General features: G+C 27.1%; 1 protein-coding gene across 6 annotated transcripts in view; it reads right to left on the bottom strand.

The window, feature by feature from the left end:
- Window positions 1-21,311, bottom strand: part of LOC111676401 (putative protein TPRXL) — a 179,725-nt gene extending 158,414 nt beyond the window's left edge. The window contains exons 1-2 of one of the 6 annotated variants that reach the window (XM_046948698.1): window positions 9,460-9,751; window positions 88-1,042 (exon numbers count right to left, since the gene is read on the bottom strand). In XM_046948698.1, coding sequence (XP_046804654.1) covers window positions 88-778 — 691 coding nt within the window. In that variant the 5' untranslated portion in view covers window positions 779-1,042; window positions 9,460-9,751. Of the gene's footprint in view, window positions 1-87; window positions 1,043-9,459; window positions 9,770-15,743; window positions 15,760-17,830; window positions 17,952-21,294 lie in introns of those variants that run through there. The other 5 variants (XM_046948695.1, XM_046948694.1, XM_046948696.1 and 2 more) reach the window with 5 other exon arrangements.
- Between the last annotated feature and the right edge of the window lie 970 nt (window positions 21,312-22,281).

Consider the following 22,281-nt stretch of genomic DNA (forward strand, 5'->3'; position numbering starts at 1 on the left):
TTTAAGAAATAAAAAAGAGGTAAAAGTGTTTTAGATCAAAATAAATAATTAATTAATATTTAAATAAAAGGAAAGGAAATGACTTACCTATGCCCAAAGGTGTGCCAATCTTGCCTGAGACATTTAAAAATTTCATATCCTTATTTATTAAATCTCTACTAGTGAACAAAGATGGAAAAGCATTTAATGATGAAGAGGAGGAAGAGGATGAAGCCGACGACGACGACATAGGTGATAAAGGCGACGAAGTCGGAGATGAAATTGAAGATGCAGATGCGGCTGAAATGGCACTACTTCCGCCACCACTACTACCCTGAGTTAAACTATTTGCTGCGGCTGGTGTATTTTTACCTTTAACCGCTGATGACGGTGGTGCAGGAGGTGGTGGTGGACCCAATGTATTAGAACGAAACGAATTTAATTTCTCCAATAAAGCCGAACCACTTATATTGGGCATAAGAAAACTGGGTACAAGCGTATTAGGTTGTGGAGCGCCAGTTTGACTGGGATCAGTAGCAGCCGTAGTACAAAGTTTACTTATACTCAAGATGAAAGTAATAAAAATAAAATTCGATGAAGTAAAACTGAAACTGATCAATTGTTGAATTTTACTCTGATAATTGGAGCTGTTGCTAAAGAATTTACTGATTTTGGGTGGTTCATCAGATGTTGATTTAGCGCTGCTGTGACTGATATAACTGTCGTCGCTGTTGTTTGAATTATGATTGAATTCGTTGTTAAATGTGAAATTTGGCGGATTTAGAATCAATGTTGCCATTTTATGTTTAATTTAATTGAATTGTTTTAACTTTTTTAGAATTTATTTTTTATGAATTATTTTTTTTTTAATATATTTTTTTATTTTATTTTTTAATTGAATGAGAAAAACTTTTAAAGTGGATTTTTAACACTTATCACTTCACTTTTATTTAATTTTTACTTTTTTAAATTGATTTTTTTTCACTTGCAAAATTTTTTCACCACTATTTAATTGATAAATTTTTTTTAAAGGATTTGCTGGATAAATGAGATTTTCTATTGACTGAAAGTAAAATAAAAAAAAAATAAATTTATTAAAATCTGTAAATAGTTTTGGAAATAAACATAAATAAAAAAAACAAGTGCTTGCACTTTAAAGAAATCTTAATACAGAAATGATCGTTAAAATGTTCAAAAAGAGACTGTTTTGTATGAAAAAGATCATCAAATGTTGATGATCTTCTTTATAAAAAATATCCGCAGATTGTAAATTTATTTTCTATGAAAATGATCATCTGATGATCAACAGATCGTAAGGAAAGATCATTAGATTTTGATGAAAAAGATCAACGAATTTTAATGATAAAGATCATCAGATTTTGGTGAAAAATATTTTAAGTTTTTGATGAGTTTTTCTGTGAAAAAGATCATCAGATTCTAACTATCTTCTTTAACAAAAAAGATCATTAGATTTTGATGATCTTCTCTATGATATTTTCTATTAAAAAATATCATCAGATTATAAATTTATTTTCTATAAGAAGGATCATCACATAATCAACAGACTGTTCCCCAAGGAAAGATCATCAGATTTTGATTAAAGAGATAATCAGATAATCAGATTTTGATGAAAAAGATCATAAGATTTTGATTAGTTTTTCTATGAAAAAGATCATCAGATTCTAATTATTTTCGCTATGATCTTTTTAATCAAGAAGATCATCAGATTTTGATCATCTTTTTTATGATATTTTCTTTGAAATAATCATCAATTTCTGATGATAGTTTTCTATAAAAAGATCATCAGATTGTGATGATATTTTCATTGATGAAGATCATTAGTTTCTGATGATATTTTCTATGAAAAAGACTATCGTATTCTGAAAAAAAATCATTAGATTTTGATGAGTTTTTCAATGAAACGATCATCAGATTTTGATAATCTTATTCATGAACTTTTCTATAATAAAATATTATAAGATTCTAAAGATATCAGATTATCAACAGACTGCTGTCTAAGGAAAGATCGTCAGATTTTGATGAAAAAGGTCATCAGATTCAGATGAGTTTTTCTATGAAAAATATCATCAGATTCTGATCATTAGATCATCATTACATTCTAATGATCTTCTCTATCATCTTTTCTATGAAAAATATCATCAGAATCTAGTTGAAACTTCTTTACAGAAAAGGGTATCAAATTCTGATAAAATTTTCTATGAAATAGATCGACAGAATCTTAGGATATTTTCTATTGAAAAATGACTTTTGCTATAAAAAGATCATCAAATTTTGATAATATTATGGTCTTATTTATGAAAAAAATCATCAGATTGATAATATTTTCTATGAAAAGGATTCTGATAATAGTTTTCTATGAAACAGATTATCCGATTATGGTGATCAAATTCTAATGATCTTTTCTATAACAAAGTTTAACAAATTCTGATGATTATTTTCTATGAAGAAGATCATGCGATTCTGACGATTTTCTTCAAAGAAAAAGAGTCAGAAAAAAGTTGATGATATTTTCTATGTAAAGGATTCTGATGATAGTTTTCTATGAAAAAGATCATCAGATTATGATGATCAGATTCTAATGATCTTTTCTATGAAAAAGTTTAACAAATTCTGATGATTCTTTTCTATGAAGAAGATCTTTTGATTTTGACGATTTTTTTCAAAGAAAAGAGTCAGTTTTTCTATACAAAAGATTAAAAGACTCTAATTAGTATTTTCTACAGAAATGCACATATAGATCGTCAGAATTTAGATTAATTACCAGAAGAGATCATGAATTTCTGGGAAAATTAAGATTTAGATTGTAATGAAATTGACTCTCAAGAGAACAATATTTTCGGATGAATTTTTCTATAGAAGAAATTGTCTATATCCGAATGACAAGGGTCATTAAACTCTTGGAAACTTTTTTATATTTATCAAAGTTTGCAGAAATTTTTTTGAGTATTCCAGGGAGTTTTTTAACACTTTCTTTAGTAAATGTCTAAGTTTTTCCTTTCGTTTTTTTTTATAATTTTAAATTTTATATATTAAATTTAAATAGGTTACTTAATCAGTTTATATTATTATATTTTTATATTATTTTTTGCTTTATGTTGTTATTGTGTATTTTTAAACTAACGAAGAAAAAATAACAAAAAAAATCATGTCAAAATGAGATTATTTAACACCTTTTTCAAATAAAGAAAAAAATCTATAGAAATCTACATAAGTGTTTTGAAAAAGAAACAACATAAATAATAAGATAAATATTGAGAAAAAGAGATATTTAGATACATAGCTTATCGATCTATTCATCAGCTGACATGATTATGTATTAATAGATAATAATAATGATGGATGGATGGATGGATGGATGGATAGATAGATAGAGATAAAGATCATTAGATTTATAATTAAGGTTTATTGTAAGAGAAAACTTAAAGATTTTTAAAATTAACTATGTAATTATATAAATTAGTTTTTTTAATTATGTTTAATTATTGGGAAAATATGTGAAGTTGTGGGATTTAAAATAACATTGAGAATTTTTTAAAAAATTAAAGAAAATGTTGAAAACAAGAGTTTTTTTAAAAAAACCTTAATAAAACAATGTCAAAGTAAATAAATATTAAAAAAAAGCTTAAAAATAGAAGCTATAAGAAAAACGCACAGTTTGGCCAAAATTTACAAAAAAAATACTTAATTTTAAAAATAAATAAAAAGAGAAGAAAAACAAAAACGTTTAAAATAAAATACGAAAAAATTAAAAAATATATGTATAAAAAACTGCAGTAATATAAAGGAATCAAATCAATTTAAAATGTTTTATATTAATCTACAGCAAATTGTTTTTTATAAAATCTTTCTTGTTTCCATACAAATATTGTTGTCAAGCTAAACAGACACCTTTTAGACTGCGAGTCTAAAACGTAAACACTTTATCGTTTCAAATCAAGTCGAACTACGTCAAAACAGTCTTTCTTTCTTCGTCATAAAATTGACCTCAAAATATGCAAATAATTTAACAAAAAAACGCCAGACTTTTATACAAATATAAACAAAAAAAAACAAATTCTTTATGCAAATTTATAACTGAGAATTCCATTAAATTTTATTTAAAACTTAAATTTGAAAATTATTATAATTATTTATAAATAATAAAAAAAATTTCATTCATTAAGAAAAAAATCTTTTAAAATTCTGTTAGAAACAAGGAAGATTAAAAAGATCACAAAAATAAAAATGACAAAAAGCAAAACACCAAAATGTACGCTACATTTTTCCTTTTTAGCCTAAAGTTCCATACAATAAAATTCCCCAATTATCACTTTTTGCAACTTTAAGCAGCAACCACATTTTCAACTTAACCATGTGTAGGGTATCGAATAGCATAAGAAATGTTGCCAAAAAAAAAAAATAAAACTCATTAAACAAAAACTTAAATAAACAACATTTTAAGAATATAAATAAATTAAAAACAAAAATAACAAAACAAAAAAATAGATTAAGATAAACCAAGAAATTTTCTTGCACAAAAACAACAACCAAAAATTAAACTAAATCACTAATTTTAATAACAAAAAACAGTGGAACCTATTCGAGAAAAATTTTAACAAATTCTAAATAAAAATGTAGAGAAAGTCTCCAGATTCATAGAAATATTTTCTCAGTATTTCAAAGAAACACTCTTAAGAGTATGATGATATTTTCTCAGTGGAAACTTTCAAAAGTTTCAAGATCATTTCCATTCCAAAAAACCAATCAGAGTCTGATTATTCTCAGATCATCAGATTATGATGAGTTCTCTAATGGAAACGATCATCATATTCTCAGGAGTTTTCTTATGGAAATGATCCTGATATTCTAAAGTGTTTTCTGAAAGAAGAGATCATAAGATTCTCATGAGTTTACCTATAAAATGATTATTAGTTTAGAAATAAAAAACATATCTAGATTCTGATGATCTTTTCCGAGTAAAATCAGATTTAGATGATTCTTACTATGGAAAAGATCATTACATTGCGATTAGTTTCTTTTATGGAAAAGATTATCAGTTTCGGATGAGTTTTCTTACGAAAAGATCACAAAACTTACATACAAACAACAGATTCTGATGAGTTTTCCTATGATAAAGATCATCAGATTCTGATAAATCACTCGTCAAACTCTTTTAAGTTTTATCAGAGTCTGAAGATCATTTCCATGAGAAAACCAATCAGAGTCTGATGATTCTCAAATCATAAGTTTTCCTATGAAAATATCATCAGATTCTCAGAAGTTTTCTTATAGAAGAGATCATCAGATTCCGATGTGTTTTGCTATGAGATGATCATTATATATTGATCAGTTAACTTATGAAAATTATCATTAGATTCTGATAAGTTTTCCTCAACTTAAATACGATCATTAGATTCTGATAAAACATACTATGTAAAAAATCGTCAAACTCTGATAAGTTTTATCAGAGTCTAAAGATCATTTCCATGAGAAATTTGAGAATCATCAGATTTTTATGAGTTTTCCTATGGAAAGGATCATCAGATTCTTAGAAGTTTTCTTATAAAAGAGACCATCAGATTCCGAAGTGTTTTCCTATGAAATTATCATTACATTTAGATCAGTTTTCTTCTGAAAAAGATCATCTGTTTCGGTTGAGTTTTCCTCAAATTACCTACGAAAAATATCATCATATTTAAACGACGATGATGATCTTTTCAATAGAAAAGTTCATACGTTATTGATGATCTTTTCTTTAGAAAAAGTTTATCATTCGGATATAAAAGTTCATCCATTGGTGATGAATTTTTCGAGGAAAGAGTTTATCAGTCAATGATTTTTTTTCTAGAAAATAGATCAATTGATCATTCGATGACAAGCATTTGTATCGTCTGTATAGAAACGTTACTACGTCGATGATATTTTTTATAGAAAAGTTCAATCGTTAATGACGATGTTTTCTACAGAAAGTTTATCATAAGCATAGAATGATGATCTTTTCTAGAGAAAAGTTTAGAAGTCGATGATGATTTTTTCCAGAGAAAAGTTCATTAATCGAAGATGATCTTTTATAGACAAAAGTTTTTCACTCAGTCATGATCTTCTTCTATAGAAAAGTTGATTAGTAGTTATGTTTTCTTTTATAGAAAAGTTGATCACTCAATGATGATCTGCTCTCTACGAAAGTTCATTCTTCGTTTATGATATTTTCTAGAGAATGGTTGATCAGTCAATGATGATGTTTTCTAGTTGAATGATCAATGATGATCTTTGCTATAGAATAGTTGATCATTGAATGATGATCTTTTCTATAGAATAGTTGATCATTGAACGATGATCTTTTCTATAGAAAAGTTGATCATTGAACGATGATCTTTTCTATAGAAAAGTTGATCATTGAACGATGATCTTTTCTATAGAAAAGTTGATCATTGAATGATGATCTTTTCTATAGAAAAGTTGATCATTGAATGATGATCTTTTCTTTAGAAAAGTTGATCATTGAATGATGATCTTTTCTATAGAAAAGTTGATCATTGAATGATGATCTTTTCTATAGAAAAGTTGATCATTGAATGATGATCTTTTCTATAGAAAAGTTGATCATTCAATGATGATCTTTTCTATAGAAAAGTTGATCATTGAATGATGATCTTTTCTATAGAAAAGTTGATCATTGAATGATGATCTTTTCTATAGAAAAGTTGATCATTGAATGATGATCTTTTCTATAGAAAAGTTGATCATTGAATGATGATCTTTTCTATAGAAAAGATCATCATTTAATGATCAACTTTTCTATAGAAAAGATCATCATTTAATGATCAACTTTTCTATAGAAAAGATCATCATTTAATGATCAACTTTTCTATAGAAAAGAACATCATTTAATGATCATCTTTTCTATAGAAAAGATTATCGTTGAATGATCAACTTTTCTTGTTCTACGTTGATTGATTTGATTTTATTATCGAGGTTTTTTGAAACTTAAATTTTTGGCAAAACTTCAAGGTTTTTATATTCAAAAACCATTAAGCCCCACAGCTGCCGTTTTTTGATCATGAACTACTGTTTTATTATACTTCCAAAAAAGAAGATGCTTTAAAAATCACCTTTAATTTTACTATAATGTCACTTAAAATCTTCTTCATTTTCCATTTAAAAGATTAATGGTCTTTAAAGTAAAACTCCAAAAAACAAAACATGACTTGTCAAGATGATTTTGAAGTATTTACCAATATTCTAAATGATCTTCAAAAATAAAACAATTGTCACAACAAACAAATTTGAAATACTTCAACAAGAAAAAGCAAACAATTTTCAAAAACTTTAATTATTGTTGGCAAAACATTTGCAAAAAAAATCAAGAGCATCATTAGTCATTGAAAATATATATTTGGCAAATAAATGTAAATACTACTGATCAAAAGAAGTCTAGCAGAGCAAGAATGTTTTACATTAACCCTTTAAATGTCACATTTTTCTAACCCCTCAAGATTACTACTGTTTTTTACTTCTTGTGTTTCTTCTTTTGTTCTATTTTAATTATTGTTTTCTAAATATTTGTTTACCTAGCAATGTGTTTGAAAATCATTTGTTTTAATTTTTTCTATTGTTTGTTAGGGTTTCGAAGGTTGTCTACTGTATCTTTCAAAAGGGATCCGTTTGATCGTTAGTTGTTCTTTTTTTTTTGGTTGTATCATTATTGTTTGTGTTGAATTTTAGTTTTATAGATTTTTAGTTCACCTACTTCTGCTCTTTATATACACTTTTGTTTTGCCAAATTGTCACAAAAGGGAGTTTTCTTTGTATCCTTCAAATATTGATTTTCAAGAGTATGTTTTGATTTATGTTTATGAATTTTTAATGAAATATCATTAATCATGCAGAGAAAGAGAAAATATTTAGTTAAAACAAAATTGGATAAAAATTAATGCAAACTGAATTATTATAAAAAATTTTATCATTGAATGATGATCTCTTCTATAGAAAAGTTATCATTTCATGGTGATCTTTTCTATAGAAAAGTCAGTCAATAATGATATTTTCTATAGTAAAGTTGATCATTCTGTGATGATCTTTTCTATAGTAAAGTTGTTCATTCTGTGATGATCTTTTCTATAGAAAAGTTGATCATTCAATGATGATCTTTTCTATAGAAAAGTTGATCATTCAATGATGATCTTTTCTATAGAAAAGTTGATCATTCAATGATGATCTTTTCTATAAAAAAGTTGATCATTCAATGATGATCTTTTCTATAGAAAAGTTGATCATTCAATGATGATCTTTTCTATAGAAAAGTTGATCATTCAGTGATGATCTTTTCTATAGAAAAGTTGATCATTCAATGATGATCTTTTCTATAGAAAAGTTGATCATTCAATGATGATCTTTTCTATAGAAAAGTTGATCATTCAATGATGATCTTTTCTATAGAAAAGTTGATCATTCAATGATGATCCTTTCTATAGAAAAGTTGATCATTCAATGATGATCTTTTCTATAGAAAAGTTGATCACTCAATGATGATCTTTTCTATAGAAAAGTTGATCATTCAATGGTGATCTTTTCATTGATTATTCAATGATGATCATTTCTAGAGAAAAGTTTTGATCTTATATAATGATCTTATTGAAAAAAGTTTATTATTCCATAATGATCTCTTAAAAAGAAAATTTCTTTTAGAATTTCCACTGTAAATCTCTTACAAAGTTGTTATATGCAAATTACAAATAATACAACAAAATAATGTAATAATAACAACATTACTTGAGGCCAAGAGAAGTAGAGTAAGTAAGCAAAAAAAAAAGAGGAGCGAGAGAGAAACTGTTACTGATGACGTAGTGTTGAATTGTTCAATAAATATTTGCGTTTATTTTTATGTTGTGGTGGGGATTAAAAAATAAACAACAACAAAAAAATTTAAAAACCGGCATATTGATTCAATGCAAAACAAAAAATAAAAATATTAACAACAACTATAAAGCAAAGTAGTAAACATGTTTAAGCAGAACTTGGTTTATTTTTTCTTCATTTTTTTTTTTTTTTTTTTTGAAATAGAATGAGTAATAACATAATAAATAACTAAAAAACGATTTTTTTGCACAAAAAAACAAACGGCACATTGACACCAATTGCTTTAATTAAACAAATTAAAATGCAAACTCATTTATAGTATTTTTTGTAATTTTCTTTTTTTTTCATAATTATGACGGTTTAAATAAATAAAAATAATTTTATCAAAAAATAAACAAAACAAAATTTCAAGGTGAATAAAAAAAGCGGAATTGAAAAAAGAAAAAACCGAAACATTTATATTTATTTTCACACAAAAACACAGAAACCAGCTTTTAAAAATTAAAATTAACACGTGGTTTTTTAAGAAAATGTGATATTTTTTTGAAAATTAAGATAAATAATTAAGTTTGTAATTTTTTTTAATTTAAATTTATTTTTATAAAAATTTAATTTTCTTACTTTTTTTCTAATTTGTAATTCTTAACTAAAAAAAAACAAACGAGCGCGCAATAACGAACTAACCAAAAAAATATCACTAAACGATTTTTATTTAATTTTATTTATTTTTATCTAAAAACATTGAAACTTAATTAAAATTTTATTTCTATTTCTTTTTCTCTTTCTATTTTATTTAATTTTATTTTTCTTTTTGTACGTAAAACACACACTATTTTCTTTAAAACGCGTACCGGCGGTTGTTTTAAGACACGAGACGCACAACAATCGACTGACTAATCGTTTCGTTTATTATCTAAAAAAAATGTTTTGACTAAAAACACCAACAACAACTACAATATAAGACTCTTCTTTTGATTGTCTGTTTTTGTTTTTTTTTTTTTTTTAATTTTCTCTACTATCCAACATAACAACAACAACAATAATTAAAAATATTCAACTCTTTAATAAGATTTCTTTTTTGCTAGTTCACTTTAAGTTCACTCTTAAATTAACTTTAGTTCAAAGAGCCACAATAACTAATATAACAATAATAATTAACAAGTGTTTGTTGTAGAACGAAAGAAACCAAAAAAAACAAACAACTTCGTAAGCTACTCACGACACAACACTCTACCTGAATTTTTAACCTGATACAAGTGAGCGCAACAACAAATCGTTACAAACGAACGTCATGTGAGCAATTTTTTTCCTTCCCCATTCATATACGAGTTAATGATCGGCCCCCCAAAATGTATAAATAAAAAACACAACAACGACAACAACAAACATAAGTTTTAAAAACTCAACAAGTGTGTGTTTATGTTTCGATATTTTATTGGGTAAAAATCTTTCTCTCTCATTCTTTCAAAGAAATGCTACCAGATCTTAAGAAAATTTGCTAATCGAATCAGGAAAACTTTCATATGTTCCTTAAAGAAATATTTAACAGTCTTTGATGATCTTCTATAGAAAAGTTTCTACATCGATATTTTCTCTTGAAAAGTTCCTACGACGACGATGATGTTTTTCTTTAGAAAATTTCATACTTTAATGATGATCCTTTCTTAAGAAAAGATCTGTGTTTGATCTGTTCTTAAAAGAAATGTTTAACAATCTTTGATAACCTCTTATAGAGAAGTTCCTACGTCGATGATGAAAAGTTCGTACGACGACCATGACCTTTTTTTAGAAAAGTTCATACGTTAATCATGATCTTTTCTTTAGAAAACCTCCTACTACGACGATGATCTTTTCAATAGAAAAGTTCATACTTTAATGATGATCTTTTCTTTAAATTCATTTAAAAGTTTATCATTCGGATATAAAAGTTCATCCATTGAATGATCTTTTCTAGGGAAGAGCAAATCAATCAGTGATTATTATTTTCTAGAGAAAAGATCATCAAAGATCTTTTTTACGGGAAAATTGATCATTTCATGATGAACTTCTGTATCATCCGTATAGAAAAGTTACTACATCAATGATATTCTTTTATTGAAAAGTTCAATCGTTAAAGATGATATTTTCTATAGAAAAGTTCATCATCAAGTTTATCATCCGCATAGAAAAGAAAAAATAATTTTTTTTCAGAAGAGTCATCGAATTCTAGTAATCTAGGAAAAAACGATCCAAATGATGTGCTTATTAGAAAATTTTATCAGAATCACATGATCTTTCGCTATGGAAATGATATTTTCAACTAAAACACCAGAATCTATGATTTTTGGATAAATTATAACAGTCGACGAAATCAAATGACCTCTTTAAATAATTCTGATGATCTTTTCATTTTAAAACTCCACGGAATCTGATGATCTTTTCACTAAAACAAATCAGAATCTGATGAGCTTCTCATTCAAACAAATCAAACTCTGATGATCTTTTTTTTTCTTCCCTGGGAATATTATTTTTTAAGCCACCAAATGATCGCTAATATTTTCACTGAGAGAAGTCGCCAAAAGATCCTCTCTCTGGCAAGAGTTATTGAAATCCGACAATCTTACCTCATAGTTTTCTTAGAAAAAGTCAGAAGAATTTGAAGAAACTAGTTTTCTTAATAGAAAAACTTGTCAGAACATTTATCATATTATCAATGGTAGAAGACACCTAATGATCATTGATAATCATATTTAATCTCTCTGGAAAGAGTGATTGAAATCCGAGAATCTTATCTCAATAAAACTAATAAAATCTTCATTTTCCAATGCAATCTAATGATAGTCAGTAGAATCTGAAACTCTTATCTATAGGAAATGATCTTTCTTAATCGATTCTGTTGATAATTTTCGTTATGAAGAGTCATTAAAATCTATTGATATTTTCCATAGAAAATCTCCTCAAAAAATAAAAAAACTTCAGATTTTGTTGAACTTATCCATAGAAAAACTCATCCGTGTAAAACTCATCATAATCTGATCATCCAAAGGAAAACTTCTCAGACTCCAACAAAAAAAACTAGTCAAAGTGTAAAGATCACTTCCATGGAAAACACATCATAATCTGATCAAAAATTTTCAGACTCTGGTGATCCCTTCATAGGATAATTGATCAAAGTCTTAATTTGTTCCATTGGAATACTTATCGGAGTCTAATAATCGTTTCCATAAAAAACTCTTTAGAGTCTAATGATAACGTCCATAGGAAAACTCTTCAGAGTCAAATGATCTTTTTCATGACAAAGAAACTCATCAAAGCCTTTAGAGTCATATGATCTTTTCCATAGAAGAACTCATGAAAAGTCTGATGATGTTCCCTATAGAAAAACTCATAAGAGTCTGATTATCTTAATCATAGGAATTCCAGTCACAGTCTGATGATCTTTTTCAAAAAAAAAAACTCTTTAGAGTTTAACGATTACTTCCGCGGGAAAACTCTCAGAGTCCGTTGATCTTTTCCCTTGAAAACTTATCAGAATTCATTCAAAGGCTGATGATATTCTTCTTAGGAAAACTGCTTTAGAGTCTGATGATCACTTTCATAACAAAACTCATCAGAGCCCGATGATCTTTTCCACAGGAGAACTCATTAAAGTCTGATGATGTTCTCTTTAGGAAAACTTATGAGAATCTGATTATCTTATTCATATGAATTTTAGTCAGAGTCTTATGATCTTTGGCATAAAAAACTCTTTAAAGTTTGTTGATCATTTCCATGGGGAAACTCCTCAGAGTCAAATGATCTTTTCCATAGGCAAACTCATCAGAGTCTAATGATTTTGAAAACATAACAAAGTCCGATGAACTTAAAAAAACCCTCACCATAGAAAACTTTTGAGGACCTAAATCATTAGAAGACGATAAGATTCCATAGGGAATCTTGTGTTCTAATGATCTCTTCCATAAAAATTTAATAAATTTCTGCCAATAATCTGGCAACACAATTAAAATTACAAAACCCCCGTTTATGTTTGGATATTTGTGTCATTTTGTTTATGCCAAACGAATGAAAGACCCTCTATTTTTTTACCGGTCTCTATTATCATTAATTCTCATAATCTAAGAGAGTACTACTTCCCCCCATTACATAAAAACCTAAAGAGAGTTTTTAAAACTCTTAAAATTTGATATCATTATCATAAGGTTGCGTGTATGCACTTAATGCATAAATGCTTTGGCTCAAACATGTTTGGCTATTTGGGTTGTATGTAAGTAACCAAAAGAAAACACACAAATAAAAAATTATACAACTAAATAAATAATAAAATGTACTTAATAAAATTTGTAAAGTTAACGATAAAAAAAAAGAACAATCGAGAAAAAATAGAATGAAAATATTTGCAGGAAATTTTTTATTTTTTACAAAAACTAACAAGGTCAACTGCATTGAACATATGTTTAAAAATGAATCGATAAAATGTTTAACAGATACTATATAATTTGCATTGATTACAATGCATTGGATAATTTTGTGTTTTTTTTTCAATTTCGCAAGTAGTCTAATTAATAGTTTTATCTTAGTACATTTTAATTACAACATTAAGGTGTGTAACAAGTTTTTATGACAAAGAGTTGTTTTCTAAAGAGAAAACATTGTTCAGACCCTAATGAACAAAGAAAATGATCTTCGAATTTGTATGAATTTTTCTAGGATCAGATTCTCCGGATCAAATTTTCTGATACTGATAACGAAAATATCATTAATCTAAGATCAAAAGAAGTGTTCCTATGAAAATGTTCATCATGAGTTTTTGATGAGTTTATCATCTAAAAACGATCATAAGTTTCTCATTAAAAAAAAAAACAAAAATTTTGAAAGTGATCCTCAGCGTTTGACTTCTCCCTATGGAAAAGATCATCGGTTGCTAATGGAAAATATCATGACGTGTTTTCTTATGGAAAAGATCATGAGAAGCCTTCTCTGAGAAATGATCAAATTATTCGGTGAAATGATCATCAACTTCTGATGTGTTTTCTTATGGAAAAGATCATGAAGGTTTCTTCTTTGAAAGGTGATCACAGTATTCAGTGAAATGATCATCAGCTTTTGATAAGTAATGGAAAGTGTTATCAGATTGTGAAGAGTTATCACATTGAAATGATCATCAGCTTCTGAAAAGTAGTAAAAAGTGTTATCTGATTGTGAAGAGTTATCACATTGAAAAGATCATTTGCTTTTCTACGGAAAAGTAAATAAGTTTCTCAGGAACAATTTTGTAGACTCCCTTGTAGAGAGGTTCATAATCTGTTGACACTTCCTAGAGAAATGATGACTATTCGCAGAGAAATGATAACTATTCGCAGAGAAAAAAAAAGAGCACAAAATTCTATTTCTATTTTCGTAGAGAAAATATCATTAAATTTTAATGATTTTCTGCAGAGAAAAGATCATCCGCTCATTTGAAACTAGATTCTGATGACTTTTCTCATTGATAAGATCTTCCAATATAAATTTATGATTCTTAGAAAAAGATCATGGGATTTTGTTAACTTTTCCCAGAAAAATTATCGTAAGATTTTCATAACTTTTCGTGGAGAAAAGATCAAAGGATTTTGATGATTTATTGTAGAGAGAAAATCATTAGTTTTAGATAATTTTTTGTAGAGAATTTTTCGTAGAGAATTTAGTTTTTAGTTTTATTTTTCAGAAAAAAAACATCATCATAACTATCTAATGAAAAAAGTTTATAAGATTCTATAGGCTTTTCTTAGATAAATATCATCTAGTCTTCATAGATAAAGTGTGAAGATTAAGTAAAACAAATATTATTGGATTCGTAGAAGAAAGATCATCCGATTTCGGTGACTATTCATAGAGAAGTGATCATTAGATTCTAACGACCTTTTCTAGAGAAGAAATAATTAGGTTTTGGTGTATTTTCGTAAAAAAAGATTATCAGATTCTGATGTCAGATTTATAGAAAAAAGATCACACGATTTCGGTGACTTTTCGTAGAAATATGATCATTATATTCTCACGACTTTTTCTAGATAAAAGATCATCAGATTTTGATGAATATTCATCAAAAAAGATCATCCAATTCTGATGCCTTTATGCATTAAATTCATAGAGAAAAGGTCATCCGATATCGGTGACTTTTGGTAAATTCATGACCGTTATATTCTCATAACCTCTTCTAGAGAAAAGATCATCAGATTTTGATGTATTTTCGTCAAAAAAAAAGATCATCCGATTCTGATGTCAGATTCATAGGAAAAATATCATCTGATTTCGGTGACTTTTCGTAGAGATATGACCATTAGATTATATCTCTAAGATCATCAGATTTTGTTATATTTTCGCCAACAATCATCAGATTCTGATGTCTCTATGTATCAGACTCCTAGAGAAAAGATCATCAGGGTTCGGTGGCATTTTCTAGAGATATAATCACTATATTCTCATGACTTTTTCTAGGGAAAATATCATCAGTTTTTGATGTATTTTTGTAAAAAAGATCATCAGATTTTTTCAAAATAAAATATCATTATCACTTTTCGCAAAGAAATGATCATCAGATATTAATAAACTTTTAAAAAATTTATTTTTAATATAGATTTTTTATAAAATATTAGATTTGTAATTTAAAAATTAATTTTTTATCAGAAATTTGATTTTTATTAAAAAATAAGATTTAATGAGAAAATGTTTTATGAAAGTTTTGTTTTTTATAAATTTTTTTATAAATATTTTTTTTATTAAAAAATTAATTTTTTATCAAAAATTATATATTTATCAGAAATTAGATAAACTTTTTTAATTTTCTTTTTGATTTTGTCAAAATGTTTTAATTAATTCACTGCAAACTTTAAATTTTTTTTTGGTTTCAAAATTTTGTTTATAATTTTTTTTTAATTTTTAACACCAACCCGAAAATCCTTAGCAAATCGCGTTAAAAACGAAACACCACCCTAAGAACCACCACAACGTGTGAAAGTAATCAGTAAACGAAACCGTTAAAGAAAAAAAGCGATTTTGTTTAACAACAGCTCCGAAGCACTGGTCGTATGACTCTGATTAGGGGCCACAAAGAAATTAACATTAAACCCATAAAACGCAAATCACTACTATCTGCGGACAAACATTATCAATAAGAACGAAAAAAATAAATAAATAATACAATTTTATTAGAGGGTCATAATATTAAAGGAGATAGAGACCAAGTGGGGAAATAACACTAATTCTATAGCTAAGGCGTCAAATGGTGGTCTGAAAAAAGCAGATAAAATAAGCCAATTCTGCTGCTAAAAGACAAGTGCAAATCTTGTAAATTTAACCAAACTATTGGTCGTCCAAGTGACGCAAGCGTTTAACGTAAAGTGCACACTAGCGTTAACGTTTTAGTAAGTGGCAGCGTAAGGTAGTAGGTGCCATTCGTTTTAAATGGTTTTTATAAATTAATTCGATAACAAATGATTAGGCCACCAATATATCTATATATTAGACAATTCAAGTAGCCACTTCAATTCAATTTAGCTGAAATATAAAAAGCTCTCCAAACGCAAAATATGTGATGTCGCATCACTATTAATTATGTTTGAAAATAAAAGAACTTAAGTGTGAACACATAATTTGTGGGCCAAGAGATAATAGTTGAAGTGTTATATGATGGGAAATGCGTCCAGAAGTACTTGGGCATTTTTTTGGTAGGAAATCTAAAAAAAAAATTATTGAATAAATATAAAATAAATAAATTCTGCATATTGATAGTGATGTCACAATTGTATTCCGATAGTGTCAGCATATGCAAATGACAGTTGAATGTGTTTGAATGCATATGGGCCGGTAATTGTAACTAGGAAGTATATATCAATAAATAATAATAAATGTAAATTGAACAAATATTTTTTTTTATATATAAATCAAAATGAGGGGAAAGGTGAATGAAAGGGAATGAAATTTAAGTTATAAAATCAATTCTATTGCAAAAGTTTACTGTACAGACTAGCAGTTAAACTTAATTGTGAAGCATAGTCCACATATTCTAGTCTATAGTCTAGTTTATAGTCTAGTCTACAGTTAAGCCTATAGTTTAGTCTAAAGTGTAGTCTAAGGTCCAATCAAAAGAGCATTGCCTACTCTATATTATAATCTATAGTCTAGTCTAAAGTTTAGTATATAGGCTAGTCCCAAGTCTACTCGATAGTCTAGTCTGTAGTCTAGTCTATAGTCTAGTCTATAGTCTAGTCTATAGTCTAGTCTATAGTCTAGTCTATAGTCTAGTCTATAGTCTAGTCTATAGTCTAGCCTATAGTCTAGTCTATAGTCTAGTCTATAGTCTAGTCTATAATCTAGTCTATAGTCTAGTCTATAGTCTAGTCTATAGTCTAGTCTATAGTCTAGTCTATAGTCTAGTCTATAGTCTAGTCTATAGTCTAGTCTATAGTCTAGTATTTTTTGCATTGCAAACTTTTAAATAACAAATTTTACACAAAGTTTACACTATAGAACACTTTTAACTTCAAAAAAGCTTCAAAATATTGAATTCCTAAAAAAAATGCAAAATATCCAAAATTTCCAATATAAATTATATTTTTTAAAGCATTAATAAACATAAAAAATTCGATAACAAAGGCAAAACATTATTAAAATTGTTTTCAAATTTTTAAAAAGTTTTTTTAAAAAACCATGTAAATATTTTTCAAATTTATTTTAAAACTCAACCCATAGTGTTTTAAAACTCGCGTGTTTTTCTCGTTTTTTTTTATTTGTTTTCGTTTTGTTTTCAAAATTTAACATTGACATAACGGTTGTCCAAACAAAATCAAGATTTGTCAAAATTAATACACTTGTAATTTGTTGTAATTTTTGGTTTGTGCTAAATTTTTATAAAACATTTTACACGTGCTTTTTTTGGCTGAGAAAGATTTCAAGGTTTGGTAAATTTTGTTAAAAAAAATTTTATAATTTATAAATAAAAAGAATTTCTTTTTAAAATTTTTTCACATTTAAATACCTTTTACACACTTTTCTTTGAAATTGTTTACACTTTTTTTTAAATAATTTTAATAAAATTTTGTCACTTGTTAATGTTTACACTTTTTTTTAAATAATTTTAATAAAATTTTGTCACTTGTTAATATAAATATTTAAAAAAAAAAATTCCGTTTATTTATGGTTTTTTCTATAATTTAATTCGTTGTTGTTTATTTATTGTCTTTCTTAGTTTATTATAGCGCTACTTAACGTAGCAAAAGTTTATTTATAACTGATCATTTATTATTTGTTTAGTTGTTTTGTTTTTGTGCTTAGATATGCATCCATCTTTGCATATCTCAAATAATACTGTTATTGTTGTTGCTGTTTTGCACAGCATCTACATGTAGCTCTCTGTACAAAAACAACTATGTCATCAATAAGTATAGATCTCTTTGCCTTAACTAGAGATTTAGCAAGAGAGAGAGTATGTGTGTGTTCCATAAAAGAGCAAATACAATATTATTAATTGCAAAGAAAGTTGTCATCAATTGTGTTTTAAATTTTTGTCCTTTTTCTACTCTTTCTATTTTCTTAATATTTGCTTTTGTATTTTATTTGTATTTTGTGGTTTAAGAGTATGTATGGCGCCTTTTTTTCAATTTAAGAATTTCAAGTGGTTTTTAATTAGAGGAAATTAATCACTTTCTGTTGTTCTTACGATCTATTTGTAAACATCAGAATTTATTTATTTTCTTGATTACGTTGTGATAATTAGTGGGGGGTTGTAGTATTAAAATGTTGGAAAATTTGTAAATGTGATAAATAAGAGATCAAATAAACTACAATTAGGATGTCAGGGTAAAAGCAATAAATTATGTTTGGAATTTGTAAAGGGGAAAAGACTGGGGAAATTTGTAAAAATATTGTAAAATTATTGTTAATTTTAACTAAAACACTATTGAAATTTAATAAGAATACACTTTTTTACAAATTTCGAAAAAAATGTAATTACCAAATAAAATTTTAAAATACCCAAAATTTCTAATATCAAGGGATGTTATTAAATTCATACAAATATAAAATTTTTTGCCATTTTCAAACTCTATGACCGCTTATACTTCACAAAAAGTAAAAAACTTTCAAATCCCAAAAAAAAAATTCAAAATTCCCAAAATTTCCTATTGCCGGAAAAGTTATTAGAAATGTATAAAGAACTAAATTAAATCACTATAGAACTCTTTTCTTAAAAAATATCGAAAAATTTTACATTTCCTACTAAAATTTCAAAATACCCAAAATTTTCCATTTCAAGGGAAGTTATAAAAATCACACAAATAACAATATTTTTGCTATTTTCAAACTCTATGACACTTTTTTCATTCTAAAAATCCAAAAATTTTAAATTCTCAGATAAAATTTCAAAATACAAAAAATTTCTCATTTCAAGGGAAGTTATTAAAATCACACAAATAACAATATTTTTGCTATTTTCAAACTCTATGGCACTTTTTTCTTTAGAAAAATTAAAAAATTTTAAATTCCCAAATAAAATTTCAAAATACCCAATATTTCCAATAGAAAGGAATTTATTAAAATCACACAAATAACAATATGTTTGCTATTTTCAAACTCTATGACACATTTTTCATTATAAAAATCTAAAAATTTTAAATTCTCAAATAAAATCTCAAAATACACAAAATTTCCCATTTCAAGGGAAGTTGCTCTAATCTAGAGCAAGTTTTTATAGAAAAAGTTGCTCTAATCTAGAGCAAGTTTTTATAGAAAAAGTTGCTCAAATCTAGAGCAAGTTTTTATAGAAAAAGTTGCTCTAATCTAGAGCAAGTTTTTATAGAAAAAGTTGCTCTAAACTAGAGCAAGTTTTTACAGAAAAAGTTGCTCTAAACTAGAGCAAGTTTTTACAGAAAAAGTTGCTCTAATCTAAAGCAAGTTTTTATAGAAAAAGTTGCTCTAGACTAAAGCAAGTTTTTATAGAAAAAGTTGATCTAATCTAGAGCAAGTTGTTATAGAAAAAGTTGTTCTAATCTAGAGTAAGTTTTTATAGAAAAAGTTGCTCTAATCTAGAGCAAGTTTCTATAGAAAAAGTTGCTCTAATCTAGAGCAAGTTTCTATAGAAAAAGTTGCTCTAATCTAGAGCAAGTTTCTATAGAAAAAGTTGCTCTAATCTAGAGCAAGTTTCTATAGATAAAGCTGCTCTAATCTAGAGCGAGATTTTTAGACAAAGTTGCTCTAATCTAGAGCAACTTTTTATAGAAAAAGTTGCTCTAATCTAGAGCAAGTTTTTATAGATAAAGCTGCTCAAATCTAGAGCGAGATTTTTAGAAAAAGTTGCTCTAATCTAGAACAAGTTTTTATAGATAAAGTTGCTCTAATCTAGAGCAAGGTTTTATAGATAAAGCTGCTCTAATCTAGAGCGAGATTTTTAGACAAAGTTGCTCTAATCTAGAGCAAGTTTTTATAGATAAAGCTGCTCAAATCTAGAGCGAGATTTTTAGAAAAAGTTGCTCTAATCTAGAGCAAGTTTTTATAGAAAAAGTTGCTCTAATCTAGAGGAAGTATTTATAGAAAAAGTTGCTCTAATTTAGAGCAAGTTTTTATAGAAAAAGTTGCTCTAATCTAGGGCAAGTTTTTATAGAAAAAGTTGCTCTAATCTAGGGCAAGTTTTTATAGAAAAAGTTGCTCTAATCTAGAGCAAGTTTTTATAGAAAAAGTTGCTCTAGACTAGAGCAAGTTTTTATAGAAAAAGTTTCTCTGGACTAGAGCAAGTTTTTATAGAAAAAGTTGCTCTGGACTAGAGCAAGTAAAAAGTTGCTTTAATCTACAGCAAGTTTTTATAGAAAAAGTTGCTCTAGTCTAGAGCAAATTTTTATAGAAAAATTTACTCTAATCTAGAGAAAGTTTTTATAAAAAAATTTGCTCTAATCTAGAGCAAGTTTTTATAGAAAAAGTTGCTATAATATAGAGCAAGTTTTTATAGAAAAAGTTGCTCTAGATTATATAAGATCAAGTTTTTATGGAAAATGTTGCTCTAGATTAGAGCAAGTTTTTATGGAAAATGTTGCTCTACTAGAACAAGTTTTTATGGAAAATGTTGCTCAAGTCTAGTGTAAGCTTTTATAGAAAAAGTTGCTCTCTAGTCTGAAGCAGGTTTTTATAAAAATTGTTGCTGTAGTCTAGAGTAAGGTTTTTATAGAAAAAGTTGTAATTTAGAGCAAGTTTTTATAGGAAATTTTGCTCTAGTTTAAAGAAACATTATAAAGAATAAGTTGCTCTAGTTTAAAGCAACTTTATATAGAATAAGTTTCTCTTGTTTTGTAAACAATTTTATATTTAAATTTAATTTTTTTACACTTGCAGCAGATGTTTTTGCTTTAAAAAAAATTAAAACTTTTTTTCTTTTTTTTAGAATTTTTTTGTTCTTTTATCAAATAACTTGCACTTTTAACATAAAAACCTCAACAGCAATTAACTTTAACCCACCGAGAAAATAGTCACAATTGTTTTTAATTTTAATCCCTTTTCTAAAACGTATTTCTAATGAATTCGTGATTTTTTTTTATTGTCCAATGAACTTTTGACTTTGGCGCGCACGTTTTTCAAAATGACAACAACAATAACAAGCGGCGATTAATTAAAAGAAGTAAAGACGACCGACCGATATAAGAGACAATAATAATATAGAAAATCCGTCGTTTTGTACTTGTATTGTAAAAGTGAGATGAATGAATGAATGACTGACTGAATGAATCGAAGGAATAAACGACTGAATTGTTTCACAATTTTTAAATGAATGCGTTCCTTCGTTGATACGTTCGTTTGTCGTTTGAACATAATAAAATGGCAGGGAATAGCAATAACAACAACAATAACAACCATTATAATAATACATAATAGCAACAACAATGATATAAGAATTGAAAAAATCTTAACTGACTAATAATGGTCTAATGCACAAACACACACGGGAAAACAAGAAGAAAAGCTGTAAAAGACAACAGAAACAGTAGCAGGCAGCCGCGGCAGCAGCAGCAGCATTTTTATTCACAGTCAGTCTAACTGGCAGCCAGCAATTGGTTCTTCTAAATTCCTTGTTAAAACCGGCAAAATAAACATGTGAACAGTGGCGAAATATAAAGTGAAAAAAACACAATCACAAAATACGGCAACATTTTGAAAGGAAGAAATAAAAACAAAACAAATACATACCAGCAAACTAACACACATTCACACACAATAACTACAACACAAATGGCTTAAGGCATGTGACACTCTCGTCCTGACGCGGCTTCAACTACACTGCGGTAACTGAGACTGAGATTGTTTGTGTTTTCTTTATCCACCGTTAGCTGAATGACACTGCAGTGGCAGTAGCTGTCGTAGTAGTGGTTGCTTGTGTTACCAAAACGTATGTTTCCTTTTTAACGCAATAATAACAACAAAAACAACAAAAGCAAATAGTATAATAAA

Source organism: Lucilia cuprina, chromosome 4 (genome assembly GCF_022045245.1).
Source record: "Lucilia cuprina isolate Lc7/37 chromosome 4, ASM2204524v1, whole genome shotgun sequence".
NCBI lineage: Eukaryota > Metazoa > Arthropoda > Insecta > Diptera > Calliphoridae > Lucilia > Lucilia cuprina.